General features: G+C 35.4%; 2 protein-coding genes and 1 non-coding gene across 3 annotated transcripts; all 3 read right to left on the bottom strand.

Annotated features, from left to right (window-relative positions):
* Positions 1 to 1,361: 1,361 nt before the first annotated feature.
* Positions 1,362 to 10,595, bottom strand: LOC108979970 (RNA-binding protein cabeza-like). Its single transcript, XM_035689118.1, has 4 exons — positions 10,430 to 10,595; positions 10,017 to 10,195; positions 6,134 to 6,250; positions 1,362 to 1,760 (listed from the first exon to the last, which is right to left on the bottom strand). The coding sequence occupies exons 1-4, from the start codon at positions 10,593 to 10,595 to the stop codon at positions 1,362 to 1,364; spliced, it is 861 nt and encodes a 286-aa protein (XP_035545011.1).
* Positions 10,596 to 15,007: 4,412 nt separating this feature from the next.
* LOC108990704 (PRA1 family protein A1-like) lies at positions 15,008 to 19,065 on the bottom strand. The gene is made up of 8 exons (XM_018964744.2): positions 18,738 to 19,065; positions 18,131 to 18,171; positions 17,963 to 18,041; positions 16,801 to 16,887; positions 16,638 to 16,726; positions 16,443 to 16,514; positions 16,199 to 16,327; positions 15,008 to 15,713 (listed from the first exon to the last, which is right to left on the bottom strand). Exons 1-7 carry the CDS (start codon positions 18,893 to 18,895, stop codon positions 16,224 to 16,226), a joined length of 630 nt encoding a protein of 209 aa, XP_018820289.1. The 5' UTR covers positions 18,896 to 19,065; the 3' UTR covers positions 15,008 to 15,713; positions 16,199 to 16,223.
* Positions 19,066 to 19,098: 33 nt separating this feature from the next.
* Positions 19,099 to 19,172, bottom strand: TRNAV-CAC. The gene has a single exon. It is a non-coding gene; the product is annotated as a tRNA-Val (tRNA).
* Between the last annotated feature and the right edge of the window lie 3,441 nt (positions 19,173 to 22,613).

Genomic DNA, 22,613 nt, shown 5'->3' with positions numbered 1-22,613 from the left:
AAGAATTCTTCGGTATCTCAACCTTACTCGTAATTTTGGTTTGCATTTTGGTCCTTTTGTCTATTTAAAATTATCTGCATTCTCCGATGCTGACTAGGTTGATTGTCCTGTTGATCACAAGTCTACAGGAGGATACTGCGTATACTTGGCTCTCATCGCATTTCTTGGGGCTCAAGAAACAGCACAAGGCACGTCCCCATTATAGCAGTGCATATCAGAAGAGTCCAGAATTGTTGCTATGCAAAAGTCCAAAATAACGGATTGTAATGGTTGTGGTGCCAAGCTGTGTCCCAATCCTATACATAGCGAGCTGTCATTTATTGAATAAATAGAGCTGAAAATAGCCATACATTTGTGTGAAAAAGGGTTCTGTAATTACTGTTTTTTCTACAATGAAATCAATCTAATCCCGTCTACTGCACTCTCCCTTTCAGAAAATGCAAGCCAAAGTTCAAACAGAACAAAAAAAATGGCAACCTAGTTTTTTTTTTTTTTTTCACATAGAAAATATAATCTCAACTCATCTTCACTTCATTTGATTAACAATAATAGTTTCATTAGCATCTTCGCGTTGTCAAAATTCAAAGTTCAAACTCCTTGCCTTCGTTTCCCAATTTGAAAACTTACTGTCCTATTATTTCTCTGCTTTAACAATGTTTTCAACGATGTTTTCCCAATCTGTCCCTCCACATATATAGGAGTCTGCATAGAACCACATTAATACATTATTAAAATATTATTTATGAGTAATATTTCATTCAACGAAGTTACCAAGTTACCAATGGCTTTCCTTTTATATGTACGCAGCTTAGACTAATGAAATCATGTTCTATCTCAAACGAAGTTTCAAAGAGATTCAGAAGATCACAGGCCGACGACTTTAACGGTGGAGGAGACAGATCAGGGTATAATAATGGCACAGGAAGCTGCTTGGCAGCTTCCCTTTGAGCTTTCGTGTATAAGCGTACAGTTAATTGACGTTTTGCTTTTCAGGAGCTCGATCTTGAATTGGTCATGCAATAAGCCACACCCACACAAGAGGATCAAACTATCACCCTGCTAGCTAGTTACCATTCAGGATTCCAAATGTTATTTTGATCATGAAGTGGAAATTAATACTGGAAAATCATATTCAGTATTTTGAAAATTACAGCAACCAAAATCTTTCAAATTTCCCTTGGGACATAGAAAGAAAAAAAAAAAGAAGAGCAAAGTGATATAATTAATTACATGGGCTGAACTTCTAATGATCTCTAGATCCAGAAGGCAGAAACGAAAGGTCTTTACAAATGACCCATAATGGTAGTAGTTTTATGATCACTATGGCCACCATTTGGTCAGAATCTGAAACATCTTTTGTCTCAACAGCCGCCGCCGCCGATTCCTCCTCCACCTCCACCTCCGCCGCCGCCAAAATCTCCCACTCCTCCTCCTCCTCCTCCACCAGCTCCACCGCCGCCACCAAAATCCCCTCCTCCTCCTCCCCAACCTCCACCTCCACCAACATCTCCTCCTGATCCCCAGCCAGCTTCAAGCGCCCCAGCACCATCATCATCATCACCACCATCATCACCGCCACCCTTGTCTTGTCCGCGTCTACCTCCGCCTCTACCAACAAAACCACCACCTCCAAAAGGACCATTACCAGACCCCGTTTTCCCAGAACCTCCACGTCCTCCACACAAGAAACCCAGAATCATAAGTATCAAGATCATCGACCCAAAAACGGCCGGGATAATTATAAAGGGTGTATTATCCATCTTCATAGCAAATTAAATTAATCAACGTCAAGGATATGAATTCCTCGTAGCTAGCCTTCCTTTTATATGTACTGAAGGGAGGAATCGTAATGATCTGACTTTCGAAATAGAAGTTTATAATTGAAAGCTTCAAACATTCTCTCTGTGGAAATATTTGACCAACGCTTAAAGAGAGGGCGCTGTTCGGAGACATGAAAAGCTGGTCTGCTTTGAATTTTTCAGAGTTCATTTTATGAAGCAAGGATTCTCTTTCTGCAGACGTTCAAATAAAAACATCGACTGGTTGTTTACGTGCAAGTCATGCTGGTATTCTCACTTCTCACGATACGCGCATATGGAGTTTTTAATCGGCACCAAGTCGGGCTAGAAAAGTCCTTTCTTTCTTTCTTTCTTAGGATGAAAATATCATACACTAAATTACTAATAGATATAGCAACCTGTTGCTCAGAAAAACTAGGAAAATATTCAACTGGGTATCTCACGAGTGCACATTAACAAAGCCACGTGGCCAACTCGATCCGAACCCAAAATAAGCAACCCGATTAAAAACGTTTTAAAAATGGGAAAATTTTCGATTATATTTTGAATTGATTAAAATATATGTGTTAATCAACGTCGTTAAAATTTGATTGAAAATAAAAATAAATACAGAAGTGAAATCGGAAGCAGGTCCGGATGGAAATTCGGCCGGACACAATTACATGAGTTCGGAATTATTTTTTTCGGCCAAAAAAAACACGGGTCAGGTCGGAATTAAGTAAAACTTCCGACCAAATATTGTCATAATTTAAGGTTAAAAATATAAATGACATACACCCAATGACCCAAAGTCAGAAAACTACCTTAGAAATTAATTAATCATTTAGCAATAGTATATACATAAGTGACGTTAAGATATAAAATAATAAAATCTACCTCTTTTTATAAGTTTAAGTTTTTGAGATAAGTGGTAATTTTACATAGTATCAGAGCAGAGGTCTTAAGTTCAAATCCTGACTCTATATTCTATCTCATTTAATTAAATATTTCACTTGTTAGACCTACTCATTGAGGGAAAGTTTGGCCCACAAGTGATCAGGTGGAGCATTACGATCTAAGATAATATATAAAATCTACCTCTTCTTATAATAAGCTTAAAATTTTGGGATAAGTGATAATTTCACAAGTGAGTCCTAGCATTTTTAAAATAGCCGCAACTAAAATGACGTTTCGATCCACCCTATTTTCCAACTAGAAGACACAAACGATGGAAACCTGTTCGCCCCAGCCTGGTTACGACAATTGGGAACTCTCATTTGTTTGAATGGCAACAAATAGGTATTTGCGACAGAACAAATAATTTTTTTAATCATAATTAATACTTCTTCGCAGCGACATAACTTTTAATTTTTTGTGACCAAACAATTAGTTATTTGTGCAAGAATTCCCGCAAATACCTACTATTTGCGGCAAAACAAATAATTTTTTTAATCACACGTACTTATTTGTGACGACATACTTAATCACATATTTGCAGCGATTCTTTTTACTACAATAATTATTTACGACCATATTTAAACATGGTTGTAAACTTTTTACAGGAAAACATATGACTATTTACAGCAACAAATATCGCCATAAAAAATGAAATTGCCGTAATATACCTTTTGAGACGCTTTGTAACTGTCTCCTAGCGGCGAAAACAAATTAAGGAACGGGAAAAATGTTCTGCAGCAATTTAATTTTAGCGTTTTAGTTAATCGTAAAAATATAATCTATCAAAGAACAGAAATCAAAGTAATAGACTAACTATTTAATTAATACAAGCAGTACGTAATAAAGGACCAATTTAATACATTAACTAAAATAATTTATGTAGCACGAAAAGATAAAAATAAAAAAAAACCACGTGCACATGAGCACCAACGTCAGACATTGCATGGGTAACCTAATTACAGACAAGCCAAACTTATATTACTAAAGATGGCCATCAAATTGATCTTAATTAGCAGCCATGCATGCACCCACGAACACAAACTCCTGATCAATCACCACGTACCACCTCCTCCACCACCATCACGGCCACCACCATTACCGCTATCACCTCCACCTCTACCTAGGCCTATAACCCGATCAAATCGATTTGGATTTGGGCCCGACCCGACCCGACCCGACCCGACCCGGCCCGACAGCATGGGTGACAGACAAAGATCCGACCGTTTGTTTGTTTTTTTTTTCTTTTTTAAATTTGTTTTTATTTTTTATTTTTTAAATAACAGCTGGGTCAAATTGCTTCTACAAGAAAATTGTATCTCTGTGATAGTGCCACGACATACTATAACAGGCTTTTTGACATTAACTGCAGGATAATTATTTAGAACTTTCATCTGTGTGTCAACTTCACTAGAAGGCAACAATATTAGAGTACACATCAAATGTGCACTTTAAATATGTACACAAGTGCAAATAGTTGTTTCCTTTTTTTTCTCTTTTTCTTTTAAGAAATTTTTAAACATATACCCTTAACTATTAAGAAAAAATAACAAAAAATACAAATTAATTAATAGTCACTTCTTTAACCATTAAAAAAAAATTAAAATATATGAGTGGACACATTTAGTGAGCATATTTAGAGTCATACTAGGATTTTTCCAATTAGAAAATCAACCGAATCTTCAAACCTTTGTGAGTTGGATTCCAACCCGCTATGGTGACAAAGTTACCTTTTCGGGTGAATAGTAACATATGAGATAGCGCCACGTGGCACTTGGTTTAAACTATTGTCAAATCACTACGTGGGATGTCTAAATCGACTTAAAATCACTAGGATTATTTTCTGGATAAGCACTTCACACATTCCTATCCACTTATTGGAATAGTAATAGAAACTATTTTAAGTGGGCTTGGACTGATTACATGGGCTTCGTTTATACGTTGGGCTTGGTTTTATTGTATTTCATAAACTATTATATTATTTTAAGTTGGGCTGGCTTTAATATTTTAAGTTAGGCATAATTTTACTTGGATAAATATGTTAATTTATAAACTTTATTCTTTAGAAAATGCTTAAGGATTTTAAATCAAATTACCAAGCATTAAAATTATGATTAGCATGTAGTAATACTAGTTTACAAGAATTTTTAATATTAAGTATTATTAAGTTTATTTTATGAACTAAATGTTTCCACCATTATTTTATAGATTTAGGTAAAAATATATTCCTCCCTAAATTATATTTGAAGATTCGATATGATATTAGTAGTTATTTATTTTAGTATATAATTGAATATTTATTAGATTAGTTTTTCTAGTAAGAATTTAATTATGTATAATATTATGACATGTTTTCTAGAAACTTTAGTAGCGTTTAGTACTTTGTATAAGTAATGAGCTACAAAGTAAGATTAGCAAGCTGCGCAACAAGGTAAGTAGTTTGCTCATAAATTAGGATTAACACACGTTAGTTAGTTTAGATAAATTATTATTAAAGTCAGTTCTTTGTCGGCCAATTTTTATGTATTACGCATGTCATGATTTAAGCAAGCCTGTCATTCATCATAGTACATGATCATGTTAATTTTGCATCATATTTAATTCAACATTTTATAATTATGTATGTCACACATCTTACGTTGTATAAGACACGTAAATTTTCTTAAGATCAAGTGTATGGTAAGATCATAATAGTTTAATAAGATGTATATTCAAATGTATGGTACCAATACAGATTCATGGGTGATGTGCAAACCACAGACTCAAGCGTGATTCATGATAGTATGGTAGAATACTACTCAACGGTTCCCCTAGTGGCCAAAGGATGTGGGATCGGCCAGTGCAAAACCTTGCACACAGAGTTAAGTGTGTTGGCCACTTATATCAATCAATTAATTAAGATAAATCAAGGTCATACACAACATAAATATAAGTATGAAGTACAGTCATGAAATTTATTCTCATACATGATTTTTTTATGAAAAGCCTTATGTTTATTATGTTTTCATTGTGATAGGTTTCTTATTGAATTCTCGACTCATTTTAGTTTAATTTCAAGTTTTTCTAACCAACTAAGTGAGGATGATGATGATTACGAGCAGTCGGGCTAGACTTAGAAGGAGCAGACAAATGAGATTTATTGAATTCTATTTTATGATTGTCTTCTCCATTTTAATTATGCAAGTCTTTTGCCAGACTATATTTATGAAAAATATGTGACATGCCTAATCCTAGGGAAAGGGGGGGTTACACTAGGCGCGCCCAAAGGCTTCCAAACCCTATGTAGCTATTGCTCATACTGAGAGTCCCACATCTCTCACGAGTCCCTCTAGCGAGTTTTCTGAGCCTACTTTCGCCATCTCCATAGCTTATCTTGACGATCTAATTAACCAGGTTCTCACCTGTTCTGGTAATGCATCTTCCTCTTCCTTTTTAGTCTGGCGAGGTAAAGCGTCTCCTTTCCTCTTTGAGGCATATTTCTTGTTTAGTTGGCATTTGACTAATCCAATATCAATGTCCTTATAATGTGAAGAATATTTTAAGTTTAATGTTAATTGACAATGGAGATGAGCCAAGAGGTGATGAAAAGGCTCAAATTGCATTTACTTCAGATGATGTTAATAATGTTCGTTCTGTGAATTTGTTGAGTAATTACGTACCATTGTCGTTGTCACCAATACAGCTGATGCATGGTCAATATCTTAGAGAGCAACTTCAATAGAATGAATACAGCCTGTGAAATCACCACTTGTTCTAAAATTTTAAACTAATAAAATGATGTAAATTTTATTACTTGTATTTTATTTTTAACACTTCTCTTTATGTATAAGCTAGGCTCTATCTCAATTAGTAGGTCCATTAACACGTGAAATATTTAACTAATTAATTTAATGGAATGTATAATTAGGATTCAAACTCAAAAAATCTACTATGATATTATGTAAAATCAGAACTTGTATAGAAAACTTAAATTGATAAAAAAAATTATATTTAACTATTTGTATTATATTTCTAAAACAGTTAACAAAGAAGAGGATGTTATCACGATAAAGATCTTTTAACTCTTCCTAAAGTATGCGCAGAGCAAGCCAATATCATGTTGTCATCAATTGCTGTCATTTTACGCTGAATGATCAAATCGTGTTGATCTTATCTCAACGAAGTTTCAAAGAAATTGAAATTAGTTCTTTTTTCCAGGAGACCGACTCTGTTTATGGTTGTCATCAATTGCTGTTATTTTACGCTGAATAATCAAATCGTGTTGATCTTTTAATTTTTCTCAGCGAAGTTTCAAAGAAATTGAAATTAGTTCTTTTTTTCAGGAGACGTTCATACAGAAGGGTAGGACGTCACGCCGTCATGCGAAACATAAAATTAATTAAGAAGCTGCATGCGTCTCTTTGACCTCCCGAGCAAATTATGATCACGTGGCTTTCACGAATAAGGTTGATTTGGTTACAAAATCTAAATCATCTCATTTTATATAATCATTATAATTTTCTTGAACTCTAATATAAAATATAAACAATAATTTAACTTTATCAAATTTTAAAATAAAAATTATATTATAATAATATTTTATTTTATTTTAACCAAACTATATATAAGAGTCAAGACTGGCTTTCTAACATTAACATATGTATAGCTGGTTATGAATTTGATCATTTTCCTAGTCAATTCAAAAAATTGTGATGATGAAGTATTTTTTTTTCTTTATTTGAAATTTGACTATAATGCTAGATACAATCCCGAGTACATAAGTTTCGTACATTCTCTTTAAAATAAGTAGAATTGATCATCGTTAATAAACATGAGTTTTTCACGTAGACTCCTCAAATTTAACCACTTTTTTTTTTTAAAGTACATGCATAGAACTTACACATTTAGGGTCACTTCATTATTTTCTTGGAATAGAGGTAACCAACCCAAAATCCAAATGGTCTTTTTCTAACTCAAGCTAATCTGATTTGCTGACCCGCACAAATATGCACAATTCCAAAACTGTTTCCACACCTATGTCACCTTCTGTTAAATTGTCTGCACTTGAAGGATCTTATTTTGAAGATCCTCATCTATACAGAAGAATTATTGGCAGCCTCCAGTATCTAGCCTTCACTAGGCCAGATATTTCCTACGCTGTCAACAAAGTTTGTCAATATATACACTCTCCACGCTTGCCCCATTAGCAAATTGTAAAAAGAATTCTTCGGTATCTCAACCTTACTCGTAATTTTGGTTTGCATTTTGGTCCTTTTGTCTATTTAAAATTATCTGCATTCTCCGATGCTGACTAGGTTGATTGTCCTGTTGATCACAAGTCTACAGGAGGATACTGCGTATACTTGGCTCTCATCGCATTTCTTGGGGCTCAAGAAACAGCACAAGGCACGTCCCCATTATAGCAGTGCATATCAGAAGAGTCCAGAATTGTTGCTATGCAAAAGTCCAAAATAACGGATTGTAATGGTTGTGGTGCCAAGCTGTGTCCCAATCCTATACATAGCGAGCTGTCATTTATTGAATAAATAGAGCTGAAAATAGCCATACATTTGTGTGAAAAAGGGTTCTGTAATTACTGTTTTTTCTACAATGAAATCAATCTAATCCCGTCTACTGCACTCTCCCTTTCAGAAAATGCAAGCCAAAGTTCAAACAGAACAAAAAAAATGGCAACCTAGTTTTTTTTTTTTTTTCACATAGAAAATATAATCTCAACTCATCTTCACTTCATTTGATTAACAATAATAGTTTCATTAGCATCTTCGCGTTGTCAAAATTCAAAGTTCAAACTCCTTGCCTTCGTTTCCCAATTTGAAAACTTACTGTCCTATTATTTCTCTGCTTTAACAATGTTTTCAACGATGTTTTCCCAATCTGTCCCTCCACATATATAGGAGTCTGTATAGAACCACATTAATACATTATTAAAATATTATTTATGAGTAATATTTCATTCAACGAAGTTACCAAGTTACCAATGGCTTTCCTTTTATATGTACGCAGCTTAGACTAATGAAATCATGTTCTATCTCAAACGAAGTTTCAAAGAGATTCAGAAGATCACAGGCCGACGACTTTAACGGTGGAGGAGACAGATCAGGGTATAATAATGGCACAGGAAGCTGCTTGGCAGCTTCCCTTTGAGCTTTCGTGTATAAGCATACAGTTAATTGACGACCAGTACGCTCGCGTCCACAACCACACAATAGAGAAGATAGACCGTGCAAATTTGTAGTCTTTTTTTTAATTATTTTTTTAAAATATTTTTTCAACATTCTGAATTATTAAAAATAATTAAAAAGTATATACAACTTCACTAATAATCACTTCCTTAAATATTTAGATAAAAAAATTAAAATAATTTAGCGATAATTTTGAATAGTAACAATGAGGGAGTTAATTTAAATGATTAAAGCATGTTTTGTAAAGACAAGCTGAAGAGGGAGAATGAGTCATTACCGGCCTGCAGTGACAATTCGGGCCTCGATCAGTCTAGATTTGGGTGCCTGGTGGCTATCTGAAGTGGCAATACGGTGCCCGTACGTACGTCAATTGCAGCGAATAGGAGATAGGCACAGCGAATAAGATTTATGTGGTTCAATATTGGGCCTACGTTTACAGATCATTGGAGTGCAAGTCCACTATAAATAGTGTATTTTACAGTCTCATGGTCTCTTTTAGCTCATTGTACATGTGAAAAAGTTGTGTCTCCAATTTGGGAGGTTGAATAAGCTCGCTCTCTCTCTCTCTCTCTCTCTCTCTCTCTCTCTCTCTCTCACTCAAGCCTCATTTGTTTTTAGAAAATTTCTCAACTCATCTAATCTAATCATTACAACTTTCTTAAATTTATATATAAAATAAACTAAACAATTCAACTTTTTCAAATCTCAAAACAAAAATAAAATTAAAAAATATATTCTAATAATATTTTATTCAATTTTTAACTTTAATCTCAACTCATATTATCTCATCTACAAAAACAAATGAGACCTCAGTCACCCAAGAGCTATGTAGAAGAAGCCTAAAAGTCCCTTGTCTAGTTTTGCCTCTTTCTATTATTTCCCTATCACCCTTACTTTATGTCCCATACCCTCATCACATCCCATTTCTCCAATGACACATTTTTCCTTTGTGTCACATTCTCAATTTTTGTCCCCACTTCCCTTTTGGGTTGGGCCTGGATGCCAAATTGGCCAGGGGTACTTTTACCCTTTCCACTCCTAATCCACCTCCACCTCCACCTCCATATCTATTCCACCACCAAAAGCTCCCCCTCTACAGGACCTCCACCTCCAAAATCTCCTCTATCCCAACCTCCCACTCCACCTCCACCAAAATCTCCTCTACCACAGTCTCTACCAAAATCTCCTCCTCCCCCTCATCTCCACCTCCAAAATCTTCTCCTCCCCAGCCTTCTTCAATTGTCCCCACATAAATGTCGTAGTCTCCCATGCCTTCTTTGCCTCCACCAACAAAAGAGGTTTGAGATCCCCACAAATATAAACTACATTATAACAAATATTTTATTTTCCTTCTCTATGTCCCTCCTTTCATGTTCAAAATTCAAATAAAATTTTACCAAAAAAAGGAATTCTACGAGTTCGAAAGAATGAAAAATAAGAAAGACTTTATTATCATAACACTTTTAAGTCTCAACACCGACAGAAACATGATTGATTAATTGAGCTGAGCCAAACGTAGATCACCAAAACCAATCATATATATAATCTCAACAATTGCTGCCGTCATTGCCGCCGCCACAACCTCCTCCTTCGACACCACAACCTCCTCCAACACCATTGTCGTAACCACAACCGCCTCCTCCACCACCACCACAACCTCAATCACCACCTTCTCCACCATCACCACTGCCTTCACCTCCTTCCTCACCACTGCCTTCACCACCTCCCTCCCTCACCACCGCGTTCACCTCCTAGATGCCCATACATACATATATATATATGTGTGTGTAGAAAAATGATATAAGAACAACTATATTATAATTTCCTTAAAAAAAAAAAAAACTATACTATAATTTGTTTACAACTAACTATAAAAAAAATTATTATTTTATTTATTTTGAACGGTTGCAAGTACAAAAATTTTGAATTAAAGTAAAAAATATTAATATTTTAATATATAGTAGTAGTTAAGTTGTAATATAGTTAGTGGTGTATCATTGTCCATATATACACACATACATATATATATATATATATATATATATATACTTTTATTAATTGAACACCTGAAGATTGTTTGGGGTCCTGCCTTTTATTTGGGTCATTATCAACGGTTCAATTAATTTATTGCGATCAAATAATAAATATATATTGATTAAAATTTGCACAATTTTTATATTTTCAATAATGATATACGTTATATAATAATTTTTTTATAACTATATTTTAAAATGAGGATACGTATTTAAGTTATAAATTAGTGATGTTAGTTTTGTAAGTCGTTTTATAAAAATATCTATATAGTAAATATCGTACGTATGTGTGTGTATATATGTATATATATATATATATATATATATATATAAGTGATGATGATTAATTTAGCATGGAAATTAACCGGAGTTTCTGTATGAGGGAAGAATCATAACGCAGCCATATGCACTGATTATATATTAATAGGTGGCAATTAACTGAAGACGAACATCATATCATCATAATTATAGATTAAAATAGTTCAAGCAGATGTTCATGAATCAGGGTGTTAATTGTTTATTTGGTCCAGATCTTGACATGGCCGAGATCGAGGAAATATATGATTAAAGGGATCCAGCATCCTATATATGATCTTTTATAATTTGCTGGCCTAGTGGAGATCACGACTCGTGAAAAACTGCAAACAAATTTAGATTCTGACCAAAAAAAAAAGGCTACAACCATATCATCAGATGAAGACGATTTATAAGCAAGACAACATAGACCTGGAGGGAATGGTATGAGATTGGGACTGAGATGCGCCAACATTTATTATTCTATATGGCTGAAAAAAGCAACCAGAAACCGGCCAAGTTTTAAATGAAAGAATCCATGCAATATTGAATGCGCAAGAAAACCTTAAACGAGATCAAAGGGACAAAACACGCAAGAAACAGCTCCGCTGCTCCTGTGAGGTACACACAATCCCTCAGTCACCTCAAAAACCAAAAAACAGCCACCAGTTCATAGAAAGAGGACCTCAGGTGCAAATTAAAAGTTTTCGTTTCAAACACAATTTCTTAATATTAGGGTACACACAATCCCGCATGGGGAAGGAGGGCTTTGTACGCGGAATCCGCCACCGTATCTCAGAGGCAGGGCCCCTATCCGTGTGTTGGAGTGTGGGGACGGACTCCTGGTCTGTGCCCTGTGGTTGTAGCATCACCCAAAAAAAAAACATCTCTCAAACCCTGTGGCGAAGAAGGTAGGTTGTTTTTTTCTTTGAGAAATATTACAACAAAATCTTATATAATACACTTCCATCTAATCAATATATAATTTGTCATTTCTATCCTTAAACATGCATATATTTAAGCATTAAGATAGAATGACAAAAATAACAAATTATATTTTGATTAGGTGGAGATGTGTGGTGTAAGTCTTTTATGTAGAATTTTTCTTTCTGATCTTTTCCTCGATGACTTATCAACAGAAGATGCAGAGTAATAGGTAGGGCTGTACAAGAAACTGGAGAACCGATCGAAACCGACCCAGACCGGCCGCCGAAGCTCGAAACAGGCATAGAACCGGTCGGCTAGCAGTTGAATTTGCCAAAAACTGATGTCCAGCAGTTCGGTCCCGGTTTGATCCTGGGCCGGACCGCTGAACTGACCGAACTGATAAAATGTTTTGTTTAAGAAAATTATACATATATGAAACAACATCGTTTTAAGACTCAGTTTTTGAAAAAAAAAAAATTATAAAGCAAACGGTGTCGTTTGGCTTGGCATCGTTTCCCTCTAGGGTTTTAAATCTCAGCACCTTTCTTTCTTCTTCCTCGTTTTTCCTTCTTCTTCTTCATTTCTCACGCCGCCCCCTCCTTTCTCTCTCTTTCTCTCATGGCGCATCGCTCTCTCTCTCTCTCACACACACACACACACACCAAGGCTTCGCAGTTCGCACGTAGCGGCAGGATCACCTCCGTCGCAACCGAAGACGCCGATGAACCGATCGTAGTTACGCCGAGACCAATATAGACGGTTTTCTCCCCCTTCACCAGCCGGTTTCAGTCGAGATTTACATAATTTTAAGGGATCGGTGCGGTTTTAGTTTTGGACCAAAACCGCACCGATACCTTCGGTTTTCACCCTTAGTAATAGGTAGTAAAGTCCAAGGAAGAATGGTAAAAGATATATATATCAGCTAAAATAAGCAATAAATCAAATAAATAAAATAACGATATCCCACATAATTACAGGAAATTAACACCGATTAATTTTATATGCTTAATCAAATAAATTCATGTAGCAACTAGCAAATTGGCTTAGCAAACATTGAAAAAAAAAAGATAAAAAATAAATAATAATAAAAGATAAAAAAATAATTCCAAGAAGGAAGTCATCAGAGAGAGATGACTATGACCAATATCATCATTGAACTCAAGCATGGCCACCATCACAACCGCAACCGTCGGTTCCGCTGCTTAGAGTGGCGAGCTGGCGAGGTTTGGTGCTGAGACAACAACACACGAGAAGCAACAGCAACATGAAGCCCACCGCTGAGGCTAAAGCTTGTGCCCACTTCCCGCAGTAATATTGCACCATATCTTTATTTAATACTTTCACTAGAGCTCCACCTAATTGTGAATGAACCTTTTTTTATATTATTTGACAGCCAGGCCTCCCCTCGTCTCAAGGCACCAAGCAACAAGTTTACTGCTTTTTCTTCTTCTGGTCATATTGCAGGGCTGAGGCTGATCATCGACCCTGGAATTAATTAATGGTATCTGCTCTTTTAGGGGAAAAAAGAGGAGAACGATCGATGCTGATCCTCCTGAGGAGAGAGAGAGAGAGAGAGAGAGAGAACCGGTACACTTAAATTGAGCTTGGAAGATGGCGAAACAACATAGGCCAGCTTGTGAATTTCATAGATATTGTATAGGGAAATGCCCAGCTGTTCATCTTTATAAAGCCTCCAAAATCTATGCATTATTTAATAACAATGGCCTGCTTACTATTTTAATAACGTCGTTAAAGGGCTTGTATGGAATGTGCTCATTGTAGCCTAAATGCAATACTACCGACCAATATACATCACGCTTTTGATTTTACCATCATGACATTGTGGATTCAGATTCCTCTTATAATGAGAATTTTTTTTTTAATAGGTAATCATAGATATTATATTCATAGAAATATACCAAGCCCAAGTACACAGGAAGTATACATGAAGAAACGTCTATCTAGAGATTACAATAGAAAGAAGAAAATCATGGACACTAAATCTGTTACAAACTATGGCAACCACCCATAAGAATAATGACTTGAAAAAGAAAACTTTTAGGTCATCCATTGTTCTCTCTTGATGTTCAAAACTTATAGCATTTCTCTCGCTCCAAATACACCAGCACATACATATTAGTACTAATCTCCAAATTGTCACTTCCTGAAAATCATCGTGTAGTCATCTCCAGCTTGCAAGGAAATCCACCAATCTACACGGCATAACCCAAGACAATCCGACTCTTGAGAAAAAATCATTCCAGAACTTTGGCCATGACTCTCCATGCTTCTTACACATACAACACCAATTTAGGACAATGAGAAAATTATTATGTTTAGTTATGAGATAATATAATTTGATTTGATATTATCTTAGTTTTAATTTTCATAATTATAAAATCATTTTAATTTGATATTATCTCCAATATTAATAACATAAGTTATTATTTGAATTTATAAGATTCAAATGAAAAAAATAAACACATTAAATACACCCTAATTAATGAGGTCGAGATTTCTGACCAAGGTAAGATTGGAAAATCTTTCTTATCACTTCATACAAATCAAAAATCGAGGGAAAATGGCAATGGATTTTGTGGGGAAAGATGTGAATTTGACTCGTTGTGTAGACTTCAACTTCGACTTCTCCATGCAAGGAAAGGGTTCGCAAAACCGCTAGTAAACCAGATGAATGACAGGTTACACGGAAGCTTTTTGCATTCCTTGAAAAGCCATTTCATGTGATCACCACGCGTAAAGAGAATTCATCCATCCATTCCTTAACGTCAACGAAATCTCAAAACCTATGCAATGAGACAGAAACCCACAAAAGCTTATAGGGATATTATCTTTTATTCCACTTCCTTCTCTTTCCAATCAATACAATAATAGCAAGCCAACCTCCCAACTTAAAATAAATACCCGATGCCCTTCAACAGGAGGAATTTTATCCATACTCGATTAAAAGTTAGAAATCGAGGGAAGTATAGATATGGCTCTCTTTTCCTTGGTATTGCCTCTGGATTTCAATCTCACCAAAACCTTCACTTCCCATGCACAAGCTCCAATGATAGTGTCCCCATATGATACCTTTTTTCTGGATTGGTTACACTCTTCATAATAAAATGGGAACATAATCTATCGACAGTATAAACCAATTAACAAAATGATCACGGAAAACTTAAACCAGAAAAAACTCACCATTCCCGTACAGGCAACTTTTACTACTGATTTCTATTAACCAAAGATCAAATTCTATCACAAACTAGGGTGGGCATTTACCGCGTGCCCAGGTACCCCAAGAACATCTGTCCTCTCTGCATTCTAATGCTCCATGGTTTCTTCTACATACCGAGTAAGAAATCGAAACAGTCTGCTACAGAAATTTTAGTTCCAATCAATATACAACTCGGTGATCTGTATATATCAGCAGATTTTGCCTAAGAACCCCGTCCAGCGAAGTGATATTATTTTATACCCAGAGTAGCAGTAGCTGATCCCAAATTAAAATGACAACTTGAATGACCTTCAGAGTCAACCATCCCCTGAATAGAAAGGTAATGAATTGTGAAAACTCACGCTTTCGTAATGCAGATGCCTAAAAACAATATTACTACCAGAAAGCAAGTTTGCATGACCAATTTAATCAGTGCAAGCATTAACCTACATTGGGATTGTATTCAAACCTCCCAGCACCAACACTAGCATGTCAAACTATTGACGAGGATAAATACAAAACCTGGCGCTGTAACATAGTAATTGCAATATAAACACATGATATCACAAGCCCCAAATAATTGATGTCACATCCAATCAGCTGTAAGACCACATTTTAAGCTACACATCAATTCCTCGTAACTTGTAAATGGAAATATTATCTTGGATTCAATTAAATCCAAACATTTTAAATTAGAAAACCTCTGCTGAAAACTAGAAAGGCTTAACCGGAATTAAGGAAATGAAAATCATCATAGAAAAACACGGTATATGGTAAGAATTCAACCATAAATAAAGGTCAGCAAAAGCTTACCAACATTCTACAAACTCCATGAAAGCTACAGCTCGCTATAATTGCGCCAAACCGCACGAAATTCCTCACGGAATGTGTTCAAACGCGCTTTCAAATTAGGTGTTCTAAAACTTGCATGCAGGATGGAGGCTGAAAGAGAGATAGGGAGAGAGAGAGTTAACAACATGCATACACCATGAAAGAAAAAGCCAGGTGAGATATAGCACATAACATTTTTTGATAAGAGATATAGCACATAACATACCAAGAAGTCCAATGGCAAGAGCCCATAGCACCATTAAGAGACCACAGGAAACAAACCAGAGGAAGAAACTCACTACAGAAATGAAAAGGATATTAAGTAAACATTTATATAAGTTATAAAGAAGGGCGAATCAAGTAACATTTATACTCCTCTCAAGCTATACAGGAAAAAAAATGATTTTCAGAATTAAAATACCAGTAGAGAATATCAAAACAAACACCCAACGAGGCCGACCACAAATATATATTGCTCTTTTAGCTGATGGACGTCCACGAATAACAGGCCTGCCAACAACAAAGAATTATTAAAGCAACATTTCTGGAAAACTTGCACGCACATAATAAGCTAACACACTTACGTAAGAGGAGGCCTCATCTTTGCAGCTAAGTGTGGGGAGAATTGCCTTACTGTTCTTGTTACCTTCTCACTAAAAGTACCTGCAAAGCTGCAGAAATAATCCTTAGCATACATAAATGGGAAAACTAACATGATTATTACCAATAAGGAATTATATAATCACAACAGTACCAACGCATAAAGAAAAAAATCCCAAGCATGACTATCTGTGCTTCATAAAATGGCCATCTTATTTTACTGTCAATGGGACCAATATTAAAATAAAATATGATATACCCTCCCCTCATCCATGGAGAGTACAGCAGAAAAGAAATTGAAAAAATAGATTAGGATCAATCAAGAATCATCTTGACAAAAGAGGCAACCAAGTCAAGCTACTTTCTCATTTGACATTCTTTTTTATTTAGGAAAGTACTTTCTTGTGTGGCATTCTGAAGTACATAGAAAGAAAGGTTAATCAATGGAGATCAATTACTTCTTTTTAAAATCTGTTCAGATCTTTACAAAAACCACTTTGTCCAACCATACATACATCAGCAAACGCTATAGAAACTTCTCAATGGATTAATTGCATGCAAATAAGTCAGCTGATTTCTTAACTGGTTTCAGATGTAATATTAATTCGAACTCTACCAAAATCCATATGGTAATTGCTTTATGAAATTTCCAGCCGAGACTTTCTGGGTGAGCATGTGTGAGTGTCCATATATGCATGGTTGTAATATCTACTAACGTAAAACAATAATGATTGGCATTTTTACTTATTATGGGCACAGAAGCATACTCCCGATACCTCCAAGATCAAGAGGAACATATGACAGATAGTACACCCACTTCTTACTACTGAGTGTCTTTGATCTATATGGACTCAAGCAGCAATAGCTCGCTCCAACCTAAATTATTTAAAATCTAGCTAATGTTACCCATAACCTAAAACTTCAAAATGTTAAAAGACTTACAAACGGATGAACATGGGTAATGATAATATAAAAGAAAGAACTCAGATTATGAAATATATGCTTACAACACCTCAAGAGGGAGGAAAATGACTATTCAAAGTATTCTTAATGAAAAAATCAATTCCAACTACGTAAACCCCATTGCCAATTAAGACAAGTGTAACTCACACACCCACCCACAAACACTTATGTTCAATGGCTTACCTATCATTCAGAAAAGCAATGCTAAGTGCTGTCAGAAAAGCAGCTACAAGAGCAAGTGGCCTCCGAAGAAAACCCAATCCTAAAATTCATAGGTAAGATATTAATAAAAGAAACACAGTTCACATATTTATACCACAGGAAGAAGACAACAAAGTCCTGTTCACTTACCAAGAATGAATATTATCATAATGAAGTAGTTGGTTCGATAGCTGCAAACATATTTTGCGTTTGAAGATAACAAATTAGTATATTGAAGATAAAAATTAGTAAAACAAATATACACCATTACATTATTTGTAATCTACCATAACCGAAGCCCTACACTGAGCCGGACATAACAACAAAGCTTAGTTGAGTCGCCTATTCACTCTACAGGAACAAAACAGGGAGATATAGGGCTTGAAGTGCATAGTTAATGTAAAATCAAACACTTTTACAATCATAGGACTGCAAAATAAAGCGCTAGCCGCTCCTATTTCCTTAATAGCATATTCTATCTTAAATGAATCTAGAAATGATGAGAGATAAAAATACCCTTTACGGGCGTTATACAACTATTTGCCCTAATTCAGTTATGTATTATTTTTCAGGAACCAAAACACGGGAACAAACAGGATACGCTAAAATTTTCAATTCATACTCATCGACCATAGAAGATGGCGATTAAAATCCAAGCCGACTCAATTGTCAAGCAAATTTCGCAAAATAAATCAGTACAACGCGATAGCACAGGCAAGAAAGAAAACGATAATAGCAGCGAGAAAAGGAACCGTACTAGTAGAGATTGCATTTGAGGCGGCTATTCCATTTGGCGTAAGATCGGGGGAAGGTGAATCTGGAGAAGAATTCCGAGAGAGGGCGCGGTGGAGACGACCAGTCGACCTCGCGGAGGGCGTCGACCAGATCCTCCGCTGTAACGTTGCCCCAATCCATGGCTGTCTCGGGGATTCTGCTGCGAAGCCCTAAAAAGAAAACCTTACAAAACACGAGGTAAAGAGAAATGACAGTGAGAAGGAATCGAGGTTGGAAGATGGTGATATGAAGCAGTAATTTGAGCGTTGAAGGATCGAAAATGGATACGAGTGGCTTTATTTGGGGTTAAGAAAAAGAAAATTGAAGATATAAAAAGTCAGGAATGTCTGAGCCCGGGTTCGAACCGGGGACCTCTAGTGTGTGAGACTAGCGTGATAACCAACTACACCACCCAGACTTGTACGTTTCAGCATCCTTTTAAAAGAAAATCTAACACTTTTGGATAGGAATAAATTTCTTTTTTACCTATTTTACCAACAAAAAATATTTTTGAGTGAAATAAAGTTTTCATCCTTAAATAATTACAAGGAACTAACAAATATGACAAGAGAAATGCTTGGTCTATACACAAGTTTTACACAATAAAGTTTACATAGTGGTGGTTTAATATGATCTATTAGACTGTAAAACTATTTTTTATTTTAAATTGAAATTAAATTATTTCATTAAGTCACGTCTACGTATAAACTATCTTAGTATAAAATTTATGCATGTTTAAACCTAAACTTCTCATATGACAATTCATCCAAGTCTAACCTATAATAAGATAAACACTACGAGATTTATACAATCTTAACTGTTGAGTATGATAGAGAGTATTATTTGACAATCAACAATAGTTATAGAATACAATGTGTCAATATAATAATTTAAATACAAAATATAGAACAAAGTAAAAAGGATGAAAATTTTTATTAATAAGTCAATGAAGGGAACACTCCCTCCACACCGCTTATACTTCTTCTAAGAGAAATTTAAAGGAAAAATATATGCATCTGCCCCACACCGGCACACACACAACCTATTGAGTGTAAAAAAAAAGTGATGTGAAGTGTGTGCCGGTGTGGGGCAGATGCATAGCATTTCCCAAATTTAAAACTCATATTTCTTGTAAATCAAATTCTATCACGTCAATGGTTTAGACCATATATTTTCCACACCGACTTGCAAGTATAAGTATTCAAAATGTATTTACCTACTATTCTTTTAACCCACAAGCCTTGTTCTCTTGCTTTCCTCAAATTGGAGTGACTCTTTGACCAAATCAAAGGCTTTTGTTCAGTTCTTTTTTGTTCTTTTTTATACAAATATTTTTTTCAATCAATCAGATTGATTGGACTATTGGGATAAACTGATTATCAAAGGCTAATTGAAAGTATAACAACGGGAGCAAACAAAATAAATAATGATAATCACACAAGGAACACTAAGATTTAAGTGGTTTTGGCTCAATGTGAGCCTACATTCATTGGCGGGGTTAGTCTCAATGAATTCACCATCAATAAAGGTGGAGTACAAGAGATCAATCACAAATCCTTAATTTCAAAGCCCTAATACACCCAATGAATACTTAGGATTCTTCACAAAATTATTCTCTCTCTCTCTCTACAATATTAAGCTACTAATGAGTTGAAAAATATATGAGAAAAATATGTATTTATAGTCCACAGCACAAGAGTCCTAATTTCATAGCATTCTCTCGAGCGGAGTGTTGATCGGACATTTAGGGCAAGCACTCACTCAAGCTAACTGTTAACGAATGTCGAGCGAACTCACGAATTGGCCTCCTGCTCGAGCTAACTGTCGAGCGGGTGTCGAGCGAACTCACGGGTTGACTTATTGCTCGAATGAAAGTCAAACTACAATCGAATAAGGTCGAGCCAGGGTCGAGCAACAGTCAAGCCAAGCCTCTGAAATCACATCTTCAGTAGGAAATAAAGCCAAAATTAACAAATATTCACCTTGGCTTGAATTTCGTCAAGCTTAAGCAAAAAAAATCCATTAACTAGAGAACCCCCTCCAACAAATCTTTAAAGGGAATCACAAACCCTAAACACAACATCTATCCTTGAAAAACTCAATTTCCACCCAAAAGTCTTTAATTTCATAGACAAATTGACCAAATCACAAGCTTGGTTGTAATGAAAAGATTCAACCTCTTCACACAAAGGCAACGCACCACTAAATAGACTGCTTACTTTAACAACGGTTTCTGAATACACATAAAGGCAAACAATAAATATTCTCTACCAAATTAAGAATACCACAAAATCTGCATGAGTATATCCCAAAAGTGGCCAAACTGCCTCCTCTATCTATTAGATGAAATTGTAGACCGCTCTCACTGTGTGCCAATGCCAAAATCAAAGTCATGCTTAATTTCAATAGTATGATCTAGAGTACCACCTGCATTCTATTGTATAGCTCTCCTAACAACTCCACATTCTTGCTATAACCCTGGTCTCCTTTCCTGTGGAAAATACAATTGAAAAAAAAAAACTATAAAAGGAGAAGCTTCATCCAATAGCAAGCTATGTTGACCGGTTCACCCAAATTTGTAGACAAGCCTGACCCAAAAGCATACTACTGGCTTTCACACAAGAGTCCGATTCATTCCATTCAGCTACCTCATTTATGTAGAGTGGACCAAACTGCATGGTTTCAAGAACGCTCTACCTTCTTGTTTATAGATCATTAGCCTTCTCAAGTGATTGAACACATCACAAAACAAAGGTTTTTAAAAAACAAATAGACCTAGACTTTTTCTCAAATGGTTATCAACAAATATAAGTACAAACAAAACACCACATCACACAAGATGTACCCGAAAAATCATAAAGAAATAAACTGCAATAAAACTGATTCTGCATTGCTTTACAAGAATACAATGAAAACAAAAAATCAAGTTTTTCTATCTTCTTATCACATAGCAAAAAATTACCTACTCATGAATGCCAACACTCGTTCACCCATATGGCTCAATCACATGTGCCATAAACGAGTAATACCTGAATCTGGAACATCTGAAGATGCAGTTCCACCAATCATTGTACTACCCTAAAGAAAATAGAGATCATCTGTCATCATCTGTCTTCTTCCCTGTCATTGCCACCAAAGAGCCCTTGTAGACTCGAATGACTCCACCTACAGTTGAATACTGGTAACCAAAGGAATCAAGAATGCCCAAAGATATAAAATTTTTCTTCAAAGACGGAATATGTCGAACGTTAGACAAATTAAAGTTCTAACGGTTCCATCATATATATCAATCTCAATTGAACCAATCTTAACAATATCACAAGTCATATAATTCTCAACCAAAACAGAATCATCATTGACTGATTCATATGTAGTGAACCAATTTTTCCTAGAATACATATGGAACGTACAAGCTGAATCCATGACCCACTTGTCACCAAAACAGCCATCAAAGCTACTGACTGCTGTGACAAAATCAGAGTTGTTAGAATGTTCTTTAACGCTAACAAAATTGGAGGAACTTTTATCTTCCTCTTTTTTTTTAATCTGAGACACTCATTCTTGTAATGACCAAACATATGACAGTAGTGACATTTAATATTTTTCTTGTTAAATTTAGAGCTACCACTGTAATTACTTCTACTCTTTTCTGAACTTCTTTCCCCGAATCTACCATTAGAAGAACATTCCACAATTTGTACCTTGTACACTCAATTTTGTTCTCAACTCCTTAGAATTCAAACAGATTTTACATCTACCAAGGAGATAGTATCTCTACCATTCAACATCAAGTTCACAAAAATATCAAATGAAATCGGCAACGAACACAACATAATTCACAATTAAGGCTTGATCCTCA

The sequence above is a fragment of the Juglans regia genome, chromosome 4 (assembly GCF_001411555.2).
Source record: "Juglans regia cultivar Chandler chromosome 4, Walnut 2.0, whole genome shotgun sequence".
Classification (NCBI taxonomy): domain Eukaryota; kingdom Viridiplantae; phylum Streptophyta; class Magnoliopsida; order Fagales; family Juglandaceae; genus Juglans; species Juglans regia.
This window is presented reverse-complemented; position numbering and strand designations above follow the sequence as displayed.